We start from the raw sequence: 17,043 nt of genomic DNA, 5'->3' as shown, positions 1-17,043 counted from the left end.
TCCAAAAATTAGAATTTATTGACACCTTCAAATCACAGCTCATCACTTTCCACTCAACCACCAAGACGAGGCAGACGGCAGATGACCGGCACGCAATACGACGAGAGTGGCCAATTCGCAGGCTACTTCACGCTCACGTTTCTATTCCTGATTCTGTTCCCGCTGTCTGTATCCACGCTCTATGGCTTTTTCCGCGAGAGCACTTCTCCCGGTGGCCTACACCTCCCAGCCTTCCCGTATCCAGCGCAGCACCCAAAGCCCAAGTCTTCCAAACAGCCAAAAGCTACGTGGACGCGTCTTGCTGTGCTTGCTGTGGGCTGGGCTGCGTTCGCCTACATAACCATCAAGACCAGGGACATCAAGTTGGAGTTTAGTGTGTATGACCCATTTGAAATACTTGGTCTAGCCTCTGGGTCCACCCAGAAACAGATCAGGAAGCACTACAAGAGGCTGTCACTGCAATTCCACCCAGACAAAGTCAAACTCGCTGTCAACCAGACGTCGGAGGACGCTGACAACTACTTTGTCAGCCTCACAAAGGCTTACAAGGCGCTCACTGACGATGTCGTCAAGCAGAATCTCGAGCAGTTTGGCCATCCCGACGGCAAGCAGGAGGTGGCTATGGGCGTGGCTATCCCGACGTGGGTCGTCGACTCACAGAACTCGCTCTGGGTGCTCGGTGTCTATGGCATTCTCTTCGGTCTCGGTCTGCCCTATTTCGTCGGCAAGTGGTGGTTCGCCAGCCGCTCGCTGACCAAAGACCGCGTGCAGAACTCCACCGCAGCCATATTCTTCCGCAAGGTTGATGAAAACGCTGACTTTTCCGACCTCCTCCATCTTCTCGCTACGGCAGACGAGATGGTTGGTGTGCTGCCCTCCACCCCCATCGACAAGCATACCGCCAAGATGGTCAAGGGGACTGCGAAAGAGCAGCTTGACTATGTCTTCCCAGCGACAGGTATATATGCACGCCCACAATCAGTTCGCGCGGCTGTCCTGCTGTTTGCGCATGTGCTGCGTATCGAATTGCCAAGAAAACTGCAGTCTCAGCAACGCGCTATTCTCCCGGTGGCTTTGCATGTGCACAGGACGTTACTGGCTATCTCACTCGCTCATAATTGGCTTCCAACCACACTCAAAATGGCCCAGCTCTCAGGCCACCTCCTCACAGCAACTAAACCCGGCGATAGCGTGTATAAGGGTATCTACAATATACCGGAATCATTGGCTGAGGAACTTGCAGAGAAAGCCCCCTTCACCGTCGCCAGAGCGTCGGAAAACGAACGTAGACAGTTGCTCCGAGTGGGCGAGAAGGATGGTGTGCGCCAAGAGGACTATCACGGTGTCAATGAGGTTCTCGGTAGGCTACTCCACGTAGACATCGCTGATGCCAGTTTTGAAGGTGAGTTTGGAGTCAAAGATGCACTTTCAGATATTAGTGTAACGTGAAGAAACCAAAGCAAGCTAACACATACCTCACAGTCGTCGACGAAGAGACAGTAACACCAGGTGCGATAGTGCAGTTCAAGACCAAGGTGCGTCTCGTGCCTGCGCGTTTCCCACTCGGCGACGACGGTAGCAAGCCCGAGAGCGACGTGTTGGAGGAGGTAAAGGATAGTAGATTACACGCCGCGTACACACCACGCTTCCCGCATGAACGCCCTATCACCTACCTCGCTATGCTGACAGATGCCAAGACGGGGAGGATCATCGTGCAGCCGGGTCGCTTCACGAATATACCCGTGGTTCAGACTCCCAAATTTAAGAATGTGGCAAAGAGTCTCAACCTGCAATTCCAAGCGCCACCTCAGCCGGGAGTTTACACATTCAGGGCAGTCGTTTGCTCCGAAGTGCAGCCAGGGTGGGGATTCCAGGCAGCGAGGACAATGAGGCTGGTGGTAGAGAAGGGTGCGGCTAAGGAGAAGGAGGAGGATGATATTAGCGAGCCTGAGGAAGACACATTGGCGGGACAGATGGCACAGCTTCGTGGGCAGTCGGTGAAAAAGGAAGAGAGTGGTAGTGAGAGTGAGAGTGAAGAGAGTGATAATGAAAACCAAGACAACGACTCAAGCGATTCAGATTAAGTTAGATAAAAATTTTAGTAAAACTTTCATATTTTATTTGCATAATGACATCATCACACGTACGTTCCAGACTTTGTCCGCGGGCTTGTCGAGGCGATACGTTGAAGGCTTTTACATACCAAAGAAGGCGCCGGTCGCAAAGAAAGTCAAACACAAACAACCAAGACAAATAAAAGACATGAGTCACCCAATCAGTCAATCGCATGAACAAGCAATTTATTTGCAGGCATTCTTCGGTGGAATGTTAGGCGTGGCGTTCATAGCCAGACTGCCGTCGATGGTGAACTGGGTGATGGCCCGCGGTATCCAGCGTGCCACCTTCCTCCACAAGGGTGAGATTGATGGCCCGGGCGCGTACCCTTTCTCTGTCATCACCAAATCCCCATTCAACAAAGGCCAGAGCGCAAAACCCAACGTATTCAAGCGTTTCACTGTGTGGCTGGCACCCACAGCCAACACTCCCCTTCCAGGCATATCCCTCACTGCTGGCCAGGCCTTTGTCTTTGCGCTCGCCACGGCTGCGTCTCTCTTTGTCTTTGCGTATGGCCCAACGAACCCCATCAAAGAACCCAACAGAGCTGGCTGGGCTGCTGTCGCTGTAACACCCGCTGTCACCGCCCTCTCTTTCAAGAATTCCATTGTCGGCACTATGGGCGGCTGGGGATACGAGAAGCTCAACAAGCTCCACAGGCTATTAGGTAGGCTTTGCGTCTTGTTTGCTCTCCTCCACACGGCCGGCTACGCCCACAAGAGCACTCTAAATGGTTCTACCGCAGCCACTCTCAAAACGCCCCTCTACCAATCTGGCATTCTCGCCATGGTCGGTCTTCTACTCACCGCCGTTCTGTCTGTCCCCTGGTGTCGCACCAACTTCTACAACCTCTTCTGGCACTCCCACTGGCTCGGCTACTGGATCTACCTCATCGCCATCATGATCCACTGGAAGCAGACGCAGCCATTCATTATCCCTTGCATCGTCTTCTACGGCGTTGACTGCATTATGCGTTTCTGCAGATCCCGTTCTCGTCTCGCGGAGATTACTCCCCACCCGGCAGCCGGCTACACAACGATAACAATCCCCGACTTGCGCGGTGGCTGGGAAGCAGGTCAGCACGTCTACCTGCGCGTTCAGGAGCTAGGCGGCAAGTTGTTTGGATTGGGTAATTTGATAGAGAAGCACCCGATCTCCATAGCAAGTGCGATAGGTGGCAGTGACGGGCTGCGTTTGATCATACGCAGCAATGGCGACTGGAGCAGCCGCGTGCTGGCACTAGCGCAGCGCAAGCAGAACGAAATCACATACGGGACGCACGAGGTAGGGCCTGAGAAAGCAGGTCACGACAGCGTCCCCACCGCTGCAGTTACCGTCGAGGGCCCTTACGGTGGTCCGCTCTATACGTCTTTCGGGAAGAACGGCCATGTGCTCTTTGTGGCGGCGGGATCAGGTCTCGCGTTCGTGCTTGCGTGTGCGGAAGACCTCGTTAAGCAGAGCAGAGGCGGTCACGCACGTGCTACTACTTGCCAGGTCATTTGGATAGTCAGGGATGTCGCTACGTATCAAGTCTTCCACGAGGAACTTATGACGCTCCTCGTCGCTGCCTCCCTCGTTCCGCTCGACCTCACCGTTAAGGTCTTCATCACTCGCCACGGTAACGCCGCCGGCGTATCGAGCGATGACCTCACTTACCTCCTCCCCCATAGAGACGGAGAGATTCTCGCCAAGAGACCCTCTATCGCCGCTATAATCGAAGATGCTGTCTTTATGGCTAAAGATAGACACTGCACGTATGGCATGGTCGTCGGTATTTGTGGTCCTCCCTCCACGGTCAGATCGTGCAGAGCTGCCATCGGCGGTATCGATCCGAGGTATCTCAAGGAAATCGGTGGTCTGTCTCAACATTGTGAGACTTTCGGCTGGTAATGTTGCGTCGGTTGCGCTGAATGCTTGGGTCGCTGGCTGGCCCCTTCTCGCGCCTCTTCTACGCTTCCTCTCTCTCATTTTACGTTCTTTGTACATAACGACATGCATTCGCTACTGTGTAAAAAGAAACAATGTGATATCCATATTATATTAAGACGTATACAGGTAAAGCTACTGGTGCTGCGAAAGAGAAACAAAACAAAACAAAGCGATTAAACAAGCCCGATGAGGTTATCGGGTGCGAGATTTAGAGCGGTCTCGCACCTCTGCTCATCCTGGTGCTCGAGGGCGTTGAGAGGCCATTCACCCCCGTACTGCTCCCAGGTTGTGAGGTTCGGGTTGCTGTAGGCGTCCAGATGGCGTGCGATATAACTGGCGGTGGGCATCTCCACCGGATCGCACCCCACATTACGCTTCCCAGCTGGCTGGTACACTCTCACCCAATCGACTGACATAACCGACGGGAAGATTAGTTCTTCCCAGTCAATGTTGCCGAAATTCTCCGATATGCCCTGGTTCAGCAGCATGTACATGGGTTCTTCCGAGATAGTGCGCTGGCTGATATCCGTCGTGGCGTCTGGACCCACGGCCGCCGCTTCCATCGTCCACCGCACCTCGCCGCCGACAGACCACTTGATGTCGCCAGCCGGTCCAGGCGTGTATTCAAACCCGTACTCGTCGAAACATCCCCCATCTGCGCCTAACTGGTAGCATTCCTGGTCCGACTCCACAACGCCACTGACCGACTGCTGGAAGACTGCGCCAAAGTACGAGTTGGGTATGTCTCTGTCGGGATGAGTGAGGTGCACGTTGTCGCCTGTGTTGTTGTAGCGATAGTTGCTATTAAATGGTGCGAATTGGCCCGACATAGAGAGCTGGCCGGTTTCAGTCGCCTCGCTAACTTGTGCCTCAAGGATATCGATCTCGGGTGCAGCACGACCTTTGAACGTGCCATCTGCAAGCAAAGGTCCGGGGTGGTCCTCACCTGTGCATGTGCACCGCGATAGACGCTGTCCGGGGAGGAAGGAGAGCTTGTAGTCGTGGTACTCGTCACCTTGTGTGGCTGCAGCGGGCGGGTATGTGCCGAGTGTCTGGTTCTGCAGTGTGCCAACGTCGCAGCTGTCGTAGCTATACGGCCAGAGCCCATCGAGACTCGCTCCATAACCCGCTCGACCGAGGTTGCCCATTGTCCAGAACGCTGGCCACAGCCCCCACACATCCGAAGCGCCCGGCAGCTTCACTGATGCAGATACATACCCGCCCGTGAAACACATCTTGTTCCAGCTTGTCAGTAGTCCTCCCTCGTAATTGAGGTCATGACTCTCCACCTCGTCCAGCGTTAGGTGCAGCGCCCCGCCAGATGTGCTCACTTGGCGCGGCGAATACCACTCCAGGTTGTTCGTTCCCCAGTAGTGCAGGTCGGCTGCTTCCCAGTAGGGGTCTTCACCCGGGTAAAATGTACGGCCGTCCTCGTTGAATTCGTCCGAGAACACCAGCTCGCTGTGGGGTGGAGTGTGTGAGTGTGTGTGTAGACGCAACAATGTGCCCACTTACTACTCCTGTCCGTCGTAACCTACGCGATGACGCGCAGAAGCGGGCGTATCGGGATCCACCAGCCCGCGCGTGTGCATCCCTCCAATAACCGCCGTCTGGCCTGTAGAGTTGATGAAGCCTAGATTGTACCCGCCGTTCGTTGTGCGTTGCACTTCTCGCGCATAATCCAATATAGGGTATCCGGCGAAAAGCATCAAGAGCGCAGCTGTGAGCAGAACGAGCATACCGACATTGAGTATTCCACGTCGAGTACATAGCCTGCCGGAAGCCACTCTGTCAGTTGCTTTAACGTACTCGTCGGGGCGGTGGAGGTCATCATCCGCGTTGTCATCGTCATCCTCCTCTGCCACCCGCTCAAAGAGGTAAGGCTCGTCGGGGAATGACATGTACTTCTCGCTCACGGATGCTGACATGGAGGCTTGTGGTGAGGCCATCAACGAGCGCCGCGCAACTGGTGGCACTATAGTTAATGGCTCCTCGGAACTGGTGGAGGCTAGTTTGCTGTTATCCATCGGATGTCGTCAGCCAGTGATGGTAATCGTATGTAAGTAACTTTCCTCATCCTTTACCAACAGTTTATATTAACCGTTGCTCGATTCGGAATGTCAATTTAGCATGTCTAGGAAGAGTCGCCATGTTCGCCGAGGCTAGTGAAAAATTGCATCATAAATTAAAATAAATTGCCTAGTACGGTTTCTAACTTTTTAGCCTTATGCTGTTCCACTGCGGGATCATATCCCGCGCGCTTCCGCTTTGCATTAACATTAGCATTTGATTCTTGTGATGCTTGCTCGGAGGGGTGACGCGACACAACTTGGCGCTGTTTGAATTCGTAGTGCTTGTCGGAAGTCTTCGGAGGAAGATTTTTAGCAGAGCGACGTTCATCGATGGCTGACTGCTTCTTTGCGCGGTCGACGCGCTTCAGATAATCCTCCTGCTCGCGCTTCGATTGAGACAATTCATTGCGCAGTTTAGCCGAATGAGAGGCCTGTTCGATGGCTGATGGGCGTATCAGTATATAGCACACCGCACAAACAAAAACCCACCAATATGCTCACTCAACATCTCCCATTTGAAACCACCTAAAAATTTCATCGTCCAGATATCATCCCTATAACGATCACCTTTCTTGCCACCAATTGGCTGGGCGTTGAGTAGCTGTGCAACCTTTCTGGCTACTCTACGCTTCTTAAACTCAACCCAGCCTTCTTTAAAGCGCGGGTTCTTTGGGTGTGAATTGGCTGACATACGTGTGAGCTGTGGATAGGGCTTTTAATCCGAACCCACCTGCAGGTGCCAGGTAAATTCTACCCAATTCACCATGCTGAGCCATAATAGCCCTAACTTTGGAAGGAGTCATTCCAGGAGGAATTCTAGAGATATAGATCATTCCAGTCTTATTTTTAGTGTTCTCAGGTGTATCATGGCCCTCTTTGGATATTTCAAGGTCACTCATTGGTGGCTACGCTTAACGAGCAGATAGAAGCAATTACATGGAAACAGAGTACAAAATTTCAAGTGTAGACTACTACAAATTTAAATTTAAATAAGCCCCTATAAAATCTTATCGGAGTCTGAAAATTCAAATCCGATAACAGAAGAGATAGCTGGATTTAGTATGTGTAGGTTACCAAGTCAGGCAATTAAATTACAATAGATTACAAAGAAGTGTGACATAATCGAATCTAATTTGACATAAGCACGCGTCGCGCGACTTGTTACATGTTAGACGTGTACTTCCATCACCAAAATAATAAGGAAATGTCAAGCGTAGATCAAAACCAGCCAATCCACACACTATCAAACCAAATGGATTCAAAGCTGAACGTGTCTAATCCTAAAAAACCCTCTTTTGGTGAACAATCCAACAAGAATCACGCTGAAACACCCACAAACACCGCCACAGACACACCAATCGACGCTAACAACCTCAACCTAGACAACCTCTCGGCTGAAGAACTCCGTGGCAAATACTTTGTCGGCGACGTCAACTGCAAAGAAGAAGACGAACCTCTTCTCAAGGAAAACCCAAGAAGATTCGTTCTTTTCCCAATCCAATACACTGAAATCTGGCAATTCTATAAGAAGGCTGAGGCTTCCTTCTGGACTGCAGAGGAAATGGACTTATCCAAAGACATCACTGACTGGACAAACAAGATCAACAAAGACGAAAAGCACTTCATTAGTCATGTTCTTGCTTTCTTCGCTGCCTCTGATGGCATCGTAAATGAAAATTTACTTGAAAGATTTTCCGGTGAAGTTCAACTCGCTGAAGCAAGATGTTTCTATGGTTTCCAAATCATGATGGAAAACATTCACAGTGAAACCTACTCACTCCTGATCGATACTTACATACCTGAACCTGAACAACGTGATTTCTTGTTCAACGCAATTGAAACAATCCCTTGCATTAAAAGGAAAGCTGATTGGGCTGTCAAGTGGATTAATGACGATAAAGCTACATTTGGTGAAAGGTTAATTGCATTTGCTGCTGTTGAAGGAATTTTCTTTAGTGGCTCCTTTGCATCCATTTTCTGGTTAAAAAAGAGAGGTTTGATGCCAGGATTGACATTCTCGAATGAGTTAATATCACGTGATGAAGGCTTGCATACTGTGAGTTTTATCAACTTTAAACACTCACATCTAACAAACACTCTCAGGAATTCGCTTGCTTGCTCTTTGGACATCTCAACCGTCGACCACATCCAAAGGTCGTCGAGAAGATCATCGTTGAAGCAGTTGGAATTGAGCAGGAGTTCTTATCAGATGCCCTCCCTGTAGCGCTGATAGGTATGAACGCAAAGTTAATGTGTCAGTATATCGAGTTCTGCGCTGATAGGCTGTTGGTGTCATTGGGTAATGACAAGTACTACAACTCAACAAACCCATTCGACTTTATGGAAATGATCTCACTTCAAGGCAAGACCAACTTCTTTGAGAAGAGAGTGTCAGATTATGCAAAGGCAGGTGTTAAAGCGGACGAAACAGCAGGTAAAGGTAAGGAGTTTACGCTCGACGCAGACTTCTAGATTTTAGAATGACCACGTGAAAATATTCACAATTGTATTTTATTTATGATGATTTCTTTTGTCTTTCAAGTACCTTGAGAGTGAAGAATGGCACGATCAATAGAAATTCAAGTTGAAGTTCAGTATACGACTAGTGATAACAAGACGAAGAATAAATTAATTCAATTGCCTTTAAATTTTAATCTAAGTGACGAGAACACGGATGATGAGATCATAAATAAGTTTAAGCCGCGAATTAATTTGGTTTCTAATGACCAAGTGAACACGTCTGTTACCGTTAATGGAATGAATTCGGATGTTAGTTGGAATCCTTGGAATTCTAGGAATCCTGGTAGAAAGAGGAAGTGGAGGGATCCTGAAATCGCGGCTGAAATGGCCGATGAAATGGCACGTGAAGGTCCATCAACAGCACCCAAATCTTACCCTGTAACTACAACACCGACAAGTGCTTCAATAACCCAGAAAACAACGCAAAACAGCCACCTCACACTTATAAAGAACCCTATCATCTCTAAACACTGGCAGGAGTTCTCCGTAAAGACCAATCTAGACAAGATTTATCTCTCAGAGCATATTATCCCCTTATACAAGTCATTCTTTGGAAAGTCTTCCTTAGAAGGTGCTACAAATCGCAATATGCACCTTCTATACAAACAAGACGCTCTTGTTCTCCTCGTAGAACCAACGTCGTCGACACTGCACGTTGCGCGCATCATAGACTTTGACAGCATCGATTCCATCAAAATACGCGAATCTAAAGGCAAAGAGCCCATGTTCGGCTTCAAACTCAAGCCAAACTCGCTCGTATCAATATACCTCAAGCAATTCAACTTCAACAACGATGATTGGATCACTCTATTCCCTGACAGCAGACATCCTCTCTTCCTACCCGACAACGAGAGCAAATTGGTTTACAACCTCAAACTCCTTGCAAAAAAGGAGAAGGTCGAAATTGTCAAATTACCAGACGAGCAAATTGTCTCTTTATATCATAATTGTATTAGTTGAGTTTTGCAAGCTATGTATTTCAGTACATGAATTATATAATATACAGTAGTGTAGAATGAGCGTGTAGTTGTTGTTTAGGGTGTTGCTATTGTTCATTATTGGATGTTGTAACCACCAAGAAAAGAAAAGAAGGCTGATCCGATGTAGTGCTCAGACGTTTTGAATTCTAACATCCTAGCAGTCCCCATTCAGTGATGACTTGGGCCAGCTATACCCAAGATCTTCCCACTGTGTAATATTATTGTTCTGGTAGGCTTCTAAATGATCATTGATATAGTCTGTTGTTGGGTAATCCGGCGGATTGCACCCAATGTTAATATTGTCCTCAGGTTGATATATCCTGACATAATCAATTGACATTGTCGCTGGAAATTGCAGCTTATCAATTTCAGGGTTTGCGAATCCTTCAGCCATACCAAAGTTCATTATGATTGACATGGGCTCCTCGCTGACAAGACGCTGACCGATGTCAACACGCTCATCTGGCCCGACAGACGCTGCATGCATAGTCCATGATTTTTCATCATCCACGAACCACGTCACGTAGTTGCTATCGCGTGTTTTGGGATCAGCTGAGTACTCGAAGCCGAAAGTCATAAATTCCTGCTCGGTGAGTTCGTATGCGTCGTTACCGAGAAAGGTGACACCTGAGACAGCCTCTTGGTAGACACCTCCTTTATAGCTATTCATTTCCGTTACAGACCGATCGTAGATATCCGTGTAACCCGAACCATTGCGCCAGTCGTAGGCGAAATCGAACGGTGCGAATTGACTCGACTGTGACACAGCACCACCCTCACGCTCGAAATCAGTCTGAGCCTCAAGAGCGTCGATTTCGGGTGAACCGCGACCCACGTCATGGCGCGGTCCTGGATGGTCCTCGCCAGGACAGGTGCACTTACTGATTTTCTGCCCTGGAAGCACGGAGAGCTGGCCGCCGCCGTTGCTAGTGAGGGCACCTTGGGGGGCGGTGCCTGCCTCGTTTGTCTGGTTCGGCATGACGCCGACATCGCAGCTATCGTAGCTGTAAGGCCACGTGCCTTCCGTCGTCGCACCGTAGCCTGGTCGCCCGAGATTTCCCATCGTCCATGCTCCCGGCCAGAAACCAGACACGTCACCACGGCCAGGCAGCTGAATGGAGAATTCTATATAGCCGCCTGTGAAACACAGCTTGTTCCATGATTGCACCATGCCGCTTATGTAGCTCAGATTGCCGACCGTGTGCTCGTCCATCGTCAGCTGCAGACTGCCGTCGCGCGTGCGCACCTGCTCTGGCGTGTACCATTCCATGTCGCCCGTGGGCCAGTACCACAAATTGACAGCTTCGAAATAAGGGTCTTCGCCAGGGAAAAACGAGCGGCCTTCCTGCTCGAACTCATCGGAGAAAACAAGCTTGTAGTCCTTTCCGTCCTAGTTGGGTAGGTGAGTGGTTGTGCGGTGAAAAAGCCATGGACTCACTGTTCCGACGCGGTGCTTGACAGAGTCGGGGGTGTCTTCGTCAACTAGCCCGCGCACGCCTGGTAGGACGGGTACCTGGCCCGTCGCGTTGATACCGCCAAGATTGTACCCGCCGTCGTTGACAGGCTCAGTGTCGCGGAAGCGCGATAGAATTGGGTCTGCATGGGAAGAATTAGAAAGACATCATAGCTCCACGGCACCCCACTCACATCCGGCAAAAAGCATCAGCAACGCCGCGATAAGTATCGTGATCAGACCCGCGTTGAGCCACCCCCTCCCGCTGAACGGGTAGAAGCCGCTGCCGTCTTTCTGGTTGTATGACGGATCGAATGTGTGCAGATTATCGTCTTCCATATCAGTGTCATCTTTAAGATTATCCCAGAAAAGCACATTCTTGAATGGGATTTTGCTCTTGAGTGGTGTAATGTTGTCGTTGGTGTTAATATCCTGTTTCTGGTTGACATCCTGTTTCTGCTGGAGTATCTCTACGGGAATTGAGTTGCGATATGGATTGTCTTTGTACTCTGTATCGGTTGAGATGGTGCTGTAGCGTCCATAGCGAGAATCATCATTCTGCATAATGGGCGCAGTGAATATAGAACTGAGATTACTCCTGCTCGGTGCTATTTCTGCTGCTTGCTGTGCTGTGTGTGAGATCGGATGTTTTTGTTATTCTGCACGCACCGCATACGGTCCGAGATTACCGCCGAGTTCCCCACGCGCAACTGCCACAGTATCAGCGTCCACAGTGCTATTGTTGAGCGCTTGTTCAGCATCTTCATCGCTGGTTGCGCGCGTTGGTGTTTCTTGTGCATCGTTACGCAGACCGTATGATTGACTCGCAGAGGCGATTCTCCGAGTCCTAGGTGGAGGTGTAGCGAGATTTTCTAATTCGTCCGAGTTCGAGAGGGAGAGTGAGTTGCTGGAGCGATCTGTTTGCTCTAATGGCTGAGTGTATTCTGGGTGCTCTGTGTCCCCGTTGTTGGTAGGCGGTGGTGCATCCTCTGGTCGTGTATTCTGTGCATTCGATTCAATAGTCATTGTCTGGTATTACGTGTACTTTGCTTGTACTTTATAAACTGAGTCAAACGCGTGTTGAAAAATGAAATCGTTTTTGAATCACCACGATTAATTACTTTCCTATTTGAGCAGAGTAATTAAAAAATACTTTTACTGATGATAGTTATAGGCGTAGATCTGATTTTATCGGTTTATCCAAGTGACATCTTACTTAGGTACATTAATCTATCGGCTGAATATTTTCACCCCTTTCCTTGCAGCGAGAGGGTAGAATTGGGCTTAGCCCCTGCCGACTTCCTTTTTCATCTGCAGATATATTCTGTTTTGCCTTGTTTACGCGCGGATCACTTGCCAAATCCATCAGCCCGACCATTTATAGCCAAACTGGGCTGATAACCATGGCCATGATTCGGGGCCGCTGATCAAATAAAGCAATAAACTAAACCAGATCGCATGGCCTTAAAGTAAATCACAGCAAAATATTTACTATATGCCTCATCAGGGCACTTTGGGAACACAGGGCACACGACGCACAGCCCTTTTCTCAACTTGAATACTTAATTATATGTAAGAAGTGGTAATTTAAGGGTAGCATGAGCGCGTGGAATAGAATTTTTATGCTATTCCGCAGCTATACTGTCACTGTCATTCTTTCTGTCAATTCGCTTGTCATCTCATATCACACAAATCACATATGTGACACCAGTCACAACCCAAATGATATCACTCAATGCAACTCTTTTTGTATGTTTATCAAAGCAATTTGCCATCGGCTGAGCTATGACTTGTCGCCTTTCCACCCATTCTCTGTTTAGCGCCAAAGACGCCTGCGTCAATGAGTGACGCAACGGTGAGCACCCCACCGACAATGGCGCATGTCGACGTGAGGAAGCTAGCCAAAGAGCGATGAGTCTCCGTGTATATCACCCGAAGCGGGCTGATATCGTAATTGAAGAAAACACCCGGGAATCCCTCGATACCGTGCATCACAGTCTGACCATGGGTATCCTTTGCGTAGATCCCCTTCTCATCCAAATTGCGCTCATGTGCTGTTGCAGAGTACTGATGTGAATTGAACTTATCCCCATTCAAGAAATCAAAGTCAGTTGAGACTACTTTGACGAAATACTGGAACATATAGTTGGACACTTCGGTGTGTGCTTTGGTATTGCTGAGAGGGTCGTTGATATTAAGTAGCGACTTGAGCTCCTCGCTGTTCGCAGGCTCGTTTGTCGACTTGAAGCTGAAATGGTGAAGTTGGTGACCAAAGTCGTGATGCGTGTTTGTGTTTTTGAGGTATGGGACAAGGTCATGGATATGATGAGCGTTTGATTGGAATGAACGACCTGGACTGATGTGGAAGTTGCCGACCACCTTGTTAACATCAACCAGACCAGCAACATTACAACCCTCATTGCTCTGCTCTTTAACGCGCTCTGCCCAATGTTCATCTACGCACTGTTTAACACCGTCTGGATTCACGAAAGACCACCCTTGGTTAACATAAGCGTCGCGAACTTGGTCGCAAGTATAACAGCAGCCCTCCTCGTTGGGTGGTACACCACCATAACAGCTACCACACTCGCGTGGTTTTGCTTTCTCATTGAGGTAACCACTCATCCCAGCCGTCTTCATACCATCCAAGGGCTCACCAGATTGAGAAAGTCTTGTACGCACGATCGCATGTCTGAGGTCACGTACTTGCTCACCGCTAACATCCATAACGTCCATAGAGAGGAGGTAGCAGGGAACTCTTGGGAAAGTGATATTGAAGTTAATTTGAAGCTGCTCAGACCTCGATTGATCAACTTGGATTCGCGGTTTCAAGTCGATCGACGTGTAATCGCGGAACTCGTGGAAAGTGAGGAGAGAAATGAGAATGGCACAGATTATAGTCAAGTAGCCACCAAAGCTATGTCTGATTCTACCCTCTTCGAGTGTTTTGCCGAAAGCATCAAGGCCTAGCATATGTGTGAGAGAGCTGTACACTAAACAGGATTAACTCACCCATGAAACCAGATTTAGGCATTATGTGTGGATATCAAGATAATTGTTGGTGGGACACGCTCAAGAGGTTAGCATTCCAAACTAAACTAAGAATGGAACTAGACTTGTCAAAATCTGATTACAAGAATTATCCCGAGCTTTTCAATTGGGAAGATATAAAGAGAATTATTAGTTGGTGGCGATCTTCTTGATAGCTTCTTACTGATAAGCATCTTACAGGTACTGGGTGAGTATGCCTCATTTACACTTACGCACGCTAAATTGTATAGAAATTTATCACTCTTGCGTAGACATCCCCTTCATCAACACGCCTATGATGATTGGAGGACTAAGATAATCACTTTGTACGGATCAATACGTGGGTTCCTCGGCTTTTTATCTCTGAGACAACTCTAAATTTTGAAAACAGCATCCTTCATACTCACTCAACGTCTAGGTTGGGTTGGACAGCTACCACAACAAGAAGCATACTTTACTAGAAACACAACACATAATCACAAATTACTCAGGAATGATTGGGGATACGCAATTCCTCACAATGATATTGAATATGTTGAGCATTGGGTTTGTTGTATGTTGGATTGCATCATTTGCACCCTTTCAACCCTTGCTAACACTCCAAATAGGGTCGAGATTGCCTTTGATCCACAAGGATCTCTTCAAAGATGAATCAAACCACACTCAAGCCTTATGCAATGGCTTTTATGGGTTCACGGGGGGTAATAACAACCAATACCCCGCTCAAGACGGCGCTCAAGAGATACACTCATGGATCCAATCAACCTTTCCCAACTGCAGAGAAACAGCTTACTTCCTCAACCCGCCACACTTGCAATCTGTCAAAGAAGTTGATCATTTTCATATATTTGTTAGAAACTAAAAAGCCAGATTAAATTTTCTTCTCCTTAACGAGTTGCTCAATGTCAGCAACAGCCTGAGCGACGGTATCCTTTTGGAACTTCTCGTCAGAGATTTGCTTGTTGACGTTGTTGATAACGGTCTCGCTAAGTAAAGCTTGTTCCTTTTCTCTCTGTTGAGATTCGAAGCGAACCCACGAGTCAAGGACTGACTTGACTTCCGTGTTTACAGCGTTCTGTTGGGTGAGTTCAAACACCTTTGACTCGGTGTTAGCCGTATCCTTTGACAAAGCGAATAAAGACTTTGTAAGGTTAACGACATCCTTCAATTCACCAACGTTATCGATACGTGATTGAACAGCGTCAGTGTGAGCTTTACGGGAAGTGTTGAGAACTGATTTCATCTTTTCAATTTGAGTGCTAGCCCAGCTGTTGTAAGGTTCACGTGCAATCTTTGCAATGTACGCGAACAAGATGAGGGAACCAATGGCTAACAAGGATTCCTCGTTAACGACGTATAACTCCGATGAGATAGCTGCAGCTGTAAGACCTGAACCGAGAACAACTGAGCCAGTCTTTGAGACGAGTGAGTTACCTGGGAGGCTGTCGATGATTGAAGAGGCCTTTTCAGCAGGTGCAGGAGCTGATGGCTTTTGAGAGTATTGGCGTGCACCAACTGCCGCTCTGATTGGCTGCTGACCCAAGCGAGCGATTGAGGCTGATTGGTGGAGTGAGCACAGTCCAAATTCAATTACAACGATATTCACCAGATCTTTGAGCAATGAAACGTGATGCCCTTTGATTGGCGTGAGTTTTATTTATTTTCATTTTTAACACGCCAAACTCACATCGTAGTTCAACTTGAAGAGTAATAGCCCTCGTTGGTCCAATTGAAGCCCAAATTTGAAATTATGTCAACGAGAGCTAAAGGCGTTTTCATTGGAAGCGTAGTTTTCAGCGCAGTCACTGTATTCGCTGTACATTACTCACAGGAAGTTGAAAGGGATGTAGGTGGTGTTATGTACGATTCCAATAAACACTCTAACCAACGCTTAGAATATGTTCCAAGGCGTAATCAAAGATCATCAGCGTGTTCAGCTCAAGAAAGAACAGAAAGATAGAGTCGCAGACTACGAGAGACAACTTTCGAGGAGAGAACAACTCGACAAACTCCAGAATAATCAGGATTGATTCATCATTTAAACTTTCTACATCTCTTCCAAGTCACTAAGCAACTCTTCTTCTTCAAATTCCCCGATTTCTATTCTATCACTCTTCACAAAGCTGCCATGCTTCGGTTTAGTTTCAAAGTATCGAACGCATTGAACGCTGAATGGATGTCAGAAGATATCCAATACACCTCTCAATCGACTTACCTCCCATCATTCTTCCCCACTGGCTCATCAAGCTCAACTCCAATCCAAATCCCATACTGGAAGCCCACCTTACCAATGAACCTAACGTGACCAAGTTTAATAATTTCATCTAAAGTCGCTGGGAGTATTCTACACCGATCTCCGACTTTTATGTCACTCGGTACTTGCTCCTTCTCCGCTTCTGCGGCTGCCTTGCTAAATCTACCAATCTCATTCGCCTTCTTGTACGCTAAAACTGTATCTCCACGATTTAAATACTCCTCATCTGTCATATCATACTTTTCTACTCGTGAAACATCTGTAAATTCCCCTGCACGCTCATTATTAACATCTGTCAAGTCACTGACCTAGGATTCTAATGAAAATGACAAACTAAACCATAAGCAAACCCACAATCACTTCAGATAACTCCCTCACTCCTGCCTCTACTAATGTCGCTGCTGGATTCGTAAGCCATACGCCATCCATCACTATCTTCTGGTTTTGTGAAGGTATCCCGACTATCGACTCTAGACGTCCCTTTAGCTCATTTATCGTTATCGTTCGAACAAATCGCCGCTCTGAGTGGGTATCTGGGGATGTAACGAACACATTTACTAGAGACATTGTTGGCGGTGTTGGTCTGAGAATCTTCATCGAGTGAATACTTGTTCTTTAGACAAAAAACATTAAAAACAGTTTACAAAACATGTGTATTTACTTTGGATAATAAGCAAAAGAACAAATTAT

The 17,043-nt window shown here is 48.0% G+C and overlaps 10 protein-coding genes across 10 annotated transcripts; 4 read left to right on the top strand and 6 right to left on the bottom strand.

Moving 5' to 3' along the window:
• Positions 1–81: 81 nt before the first annotated feature.
• J056_003457 (Translocation protein sec63) lies at positions 82–2,084 on the top strand (the record flags this gene model as incomplete). Its single annotated transcript, XM_009268680.1, has 2 exons — positions 82–1,402; positions 1,483–2,084. The coding sequence occupies 2 exons, from the start codon at positions 82–84 to the stop codon at positions 2,082–2,084; spliced, it is 1,923 nt and encodes a 640-aa protein (XP_009266955.1).
• Positions 2,085–2,262: 178 nt separating this feature from the next.
• J056_003456 (Ferric/cupric reductase transmembrane component 7) lies at positions 2,263–4,005 on the top strand (the record flags this gene model as incomplete). Its single annotated transcript, XM_009268679.1, has 1 exon — positions 2,263–4,005. The coding sequence occupies one exon, from the start codon at positions 2,263–2,265 to the stop codon at positions 4,003–4,005; it is 1,743 nt and encodes a 580-aa protein (XP_009266954.1).
• Positions 4,006–4,217: 212 nt separating this feature from the next.
• J056_003455 (Beta-glucan synthesis-associated protein KRE6) lies at positions 4,218–6,071 on the bottom strand (the record flags this gene model as incomplete). The annotated part of the gene is made up of 2 exons (XM_009268678.1): positions 4,218–5,505; positions 5,560–6,071. 2 exons carry the CDS (start codon positions 6,069–6,071, stop codon positions 4,218–4,220), a joined length of 1,800 nt encoding a protein of 599 aa, XP_009266953.1.
• Positions 6,072–6,229: 158 nt separating this feature from the next.
• J056_003454 (Pre-rRNA-processing protein ESF2) lies at positions 6,230–7,015 on the bottom strand (the record flags this gene model as incomplete). The annotated part of the gene is made up of 3 exons (XM_009268677.1): positions 6,230–6,558; positions 6,606–6,800; positions 6,847–7,015. 3 exons carry the CDS (start codon positions 7,013–7,015, stop codon positions 6,230–6,232), a joined length of 693 nt encoding a protein of 230 aa, XP_009266952.1.
• A 305-nt stretch (positions 7,016–7,320) lies between these two features.
• On the top strand, positions 7,321–8,588 carry J056_003453 (Ribonucleoside-diphosphate reductase small chain; the record flags this gene model as incomplete). Its single annotated transcript, XM_009268676.1, has 2 exons — positions 7,321–8,172; positions 8,220–8,588. 2 exons carry the CDS (start codon positions 7,321–7,323, stop codon positions 8,586–8,588), a joined length of 1,221 nt encoding a protein of 406 aa, XP_009266951.1.
• Positions 8,589–8,873: 285 nt separating this feature from the next.
• On the top strand, positions 8,874–9,596 carry J056_003452 (uncharacterized protein; the record flags this gene model as incomplete). The annotated part of the gene is made up of 1 exon (XM_009268675.1): positions 8,874–9,596. The coding sequence occupies one exon, from the start codon at positions 8,874–8,876 to the stop codon at positions 9,594–9,596; it is 723 nt and encodes a 240-aa protein (XP_009266950.1).
• Positions 9,597–9,770: 174 nt separating this feature from the next.
• On the bottom strand, positions 9,771–12,095 carry J056_003451 (Beta-glucan synthesis-associated protein KRE6; the record flags this gene model as incomplete). The annotated part of the gene is made up of 4 exons (XM_009268674.1): positions 9,771–11,006; positions 11,055–11,212; positions 11,264–11,693; positions 11,739–12,095. The coding sequence occupies 4 exons, from the start codon at positions 12,093–12,095 to the stop codon at positions 9,771–9,773; spliced, it is 2,181 nt and encodes a 726-aa protein (XP_009266949.1).
• Positions 12,096–12,827: 732 nt separating this feature from the next.
• J056_003450 (Endoplasmic reticulum-golgi family intermediate compartment protein 3) lies at positions 12,828–14,103 on the bottom strand (the record flags this gene model as incomplete). Its single annotated transcript, XM_009268673.1, has 2 exons — positions 12,828–14,035; positions 14,082–14,103. The coding sequence occupies 2 exons, from the start codon at positions 14,101–14,103 to the stop codon at positions 12,828–12,830; spliced, it is 1,230 nt and encodes a 409-aa protein (XP_009266948.1).
• An 867-nt stretch (positions 14,104–14,970) lies between these two features.
• On the bottom strand, positions 14,971–15,766 carry J056_003449 (uncharacterized protein; the record flags this gene model as incomplete). Its single annotated transcript, XM_009268672.1, has 2 exons — positions 14,971–15,656; positions 15,706–15,766. 2 exons carry the CDS (start codon positions 15,764–15,766, stop codon positions 14,971–14,973), a joined length of 747 nt encoding a protein of 248 aa, XP_009266947.1.
• Positions 15,767–16,146: 380 nt separating this feature from the next.
• On the bottom strand, positions 16,147–16,950 carry J056_003448 (Tubulin-folding cofactor B; the record flags this gene model as incomplete). Its single annotated transcript, XM_009268671.1, has 3 exons — positions 16,147–16,267; positions 16,315–16,661; positions 16,708–16,950. 3 exons carry the CDS (start codon positions 16,948–16,950, stop codon positions 16,147–16,149), a joined length of 711 nt encoding a protein of 236 aa, XP_009266946.1.
• Between the last annotated feature and the right edge of the window lie 93 nt (positions 16,951–17,043).

Source organism: Wallemia ichthyophaga (assembly GCF_000400465.1).
Source record: "Wallemia ichthyophaga EXF-994 unplaced genomic scaffold scaffold4, whole genome shotgun sequence".
NCBI classification, from domain to species: domain Eukaryota; kingdom Fungi; phylum Basidiomycota; class Wallemiomycetes; order Wallemiales; family Wallemiaceae; genus Wallemia; species Wallemia ichthyophaga.
The sequence above is the reverse complement of the archived record's forward strand: the minus strand, read 5'-3'. Positions and strand labels throughout refer to the sequence as shown.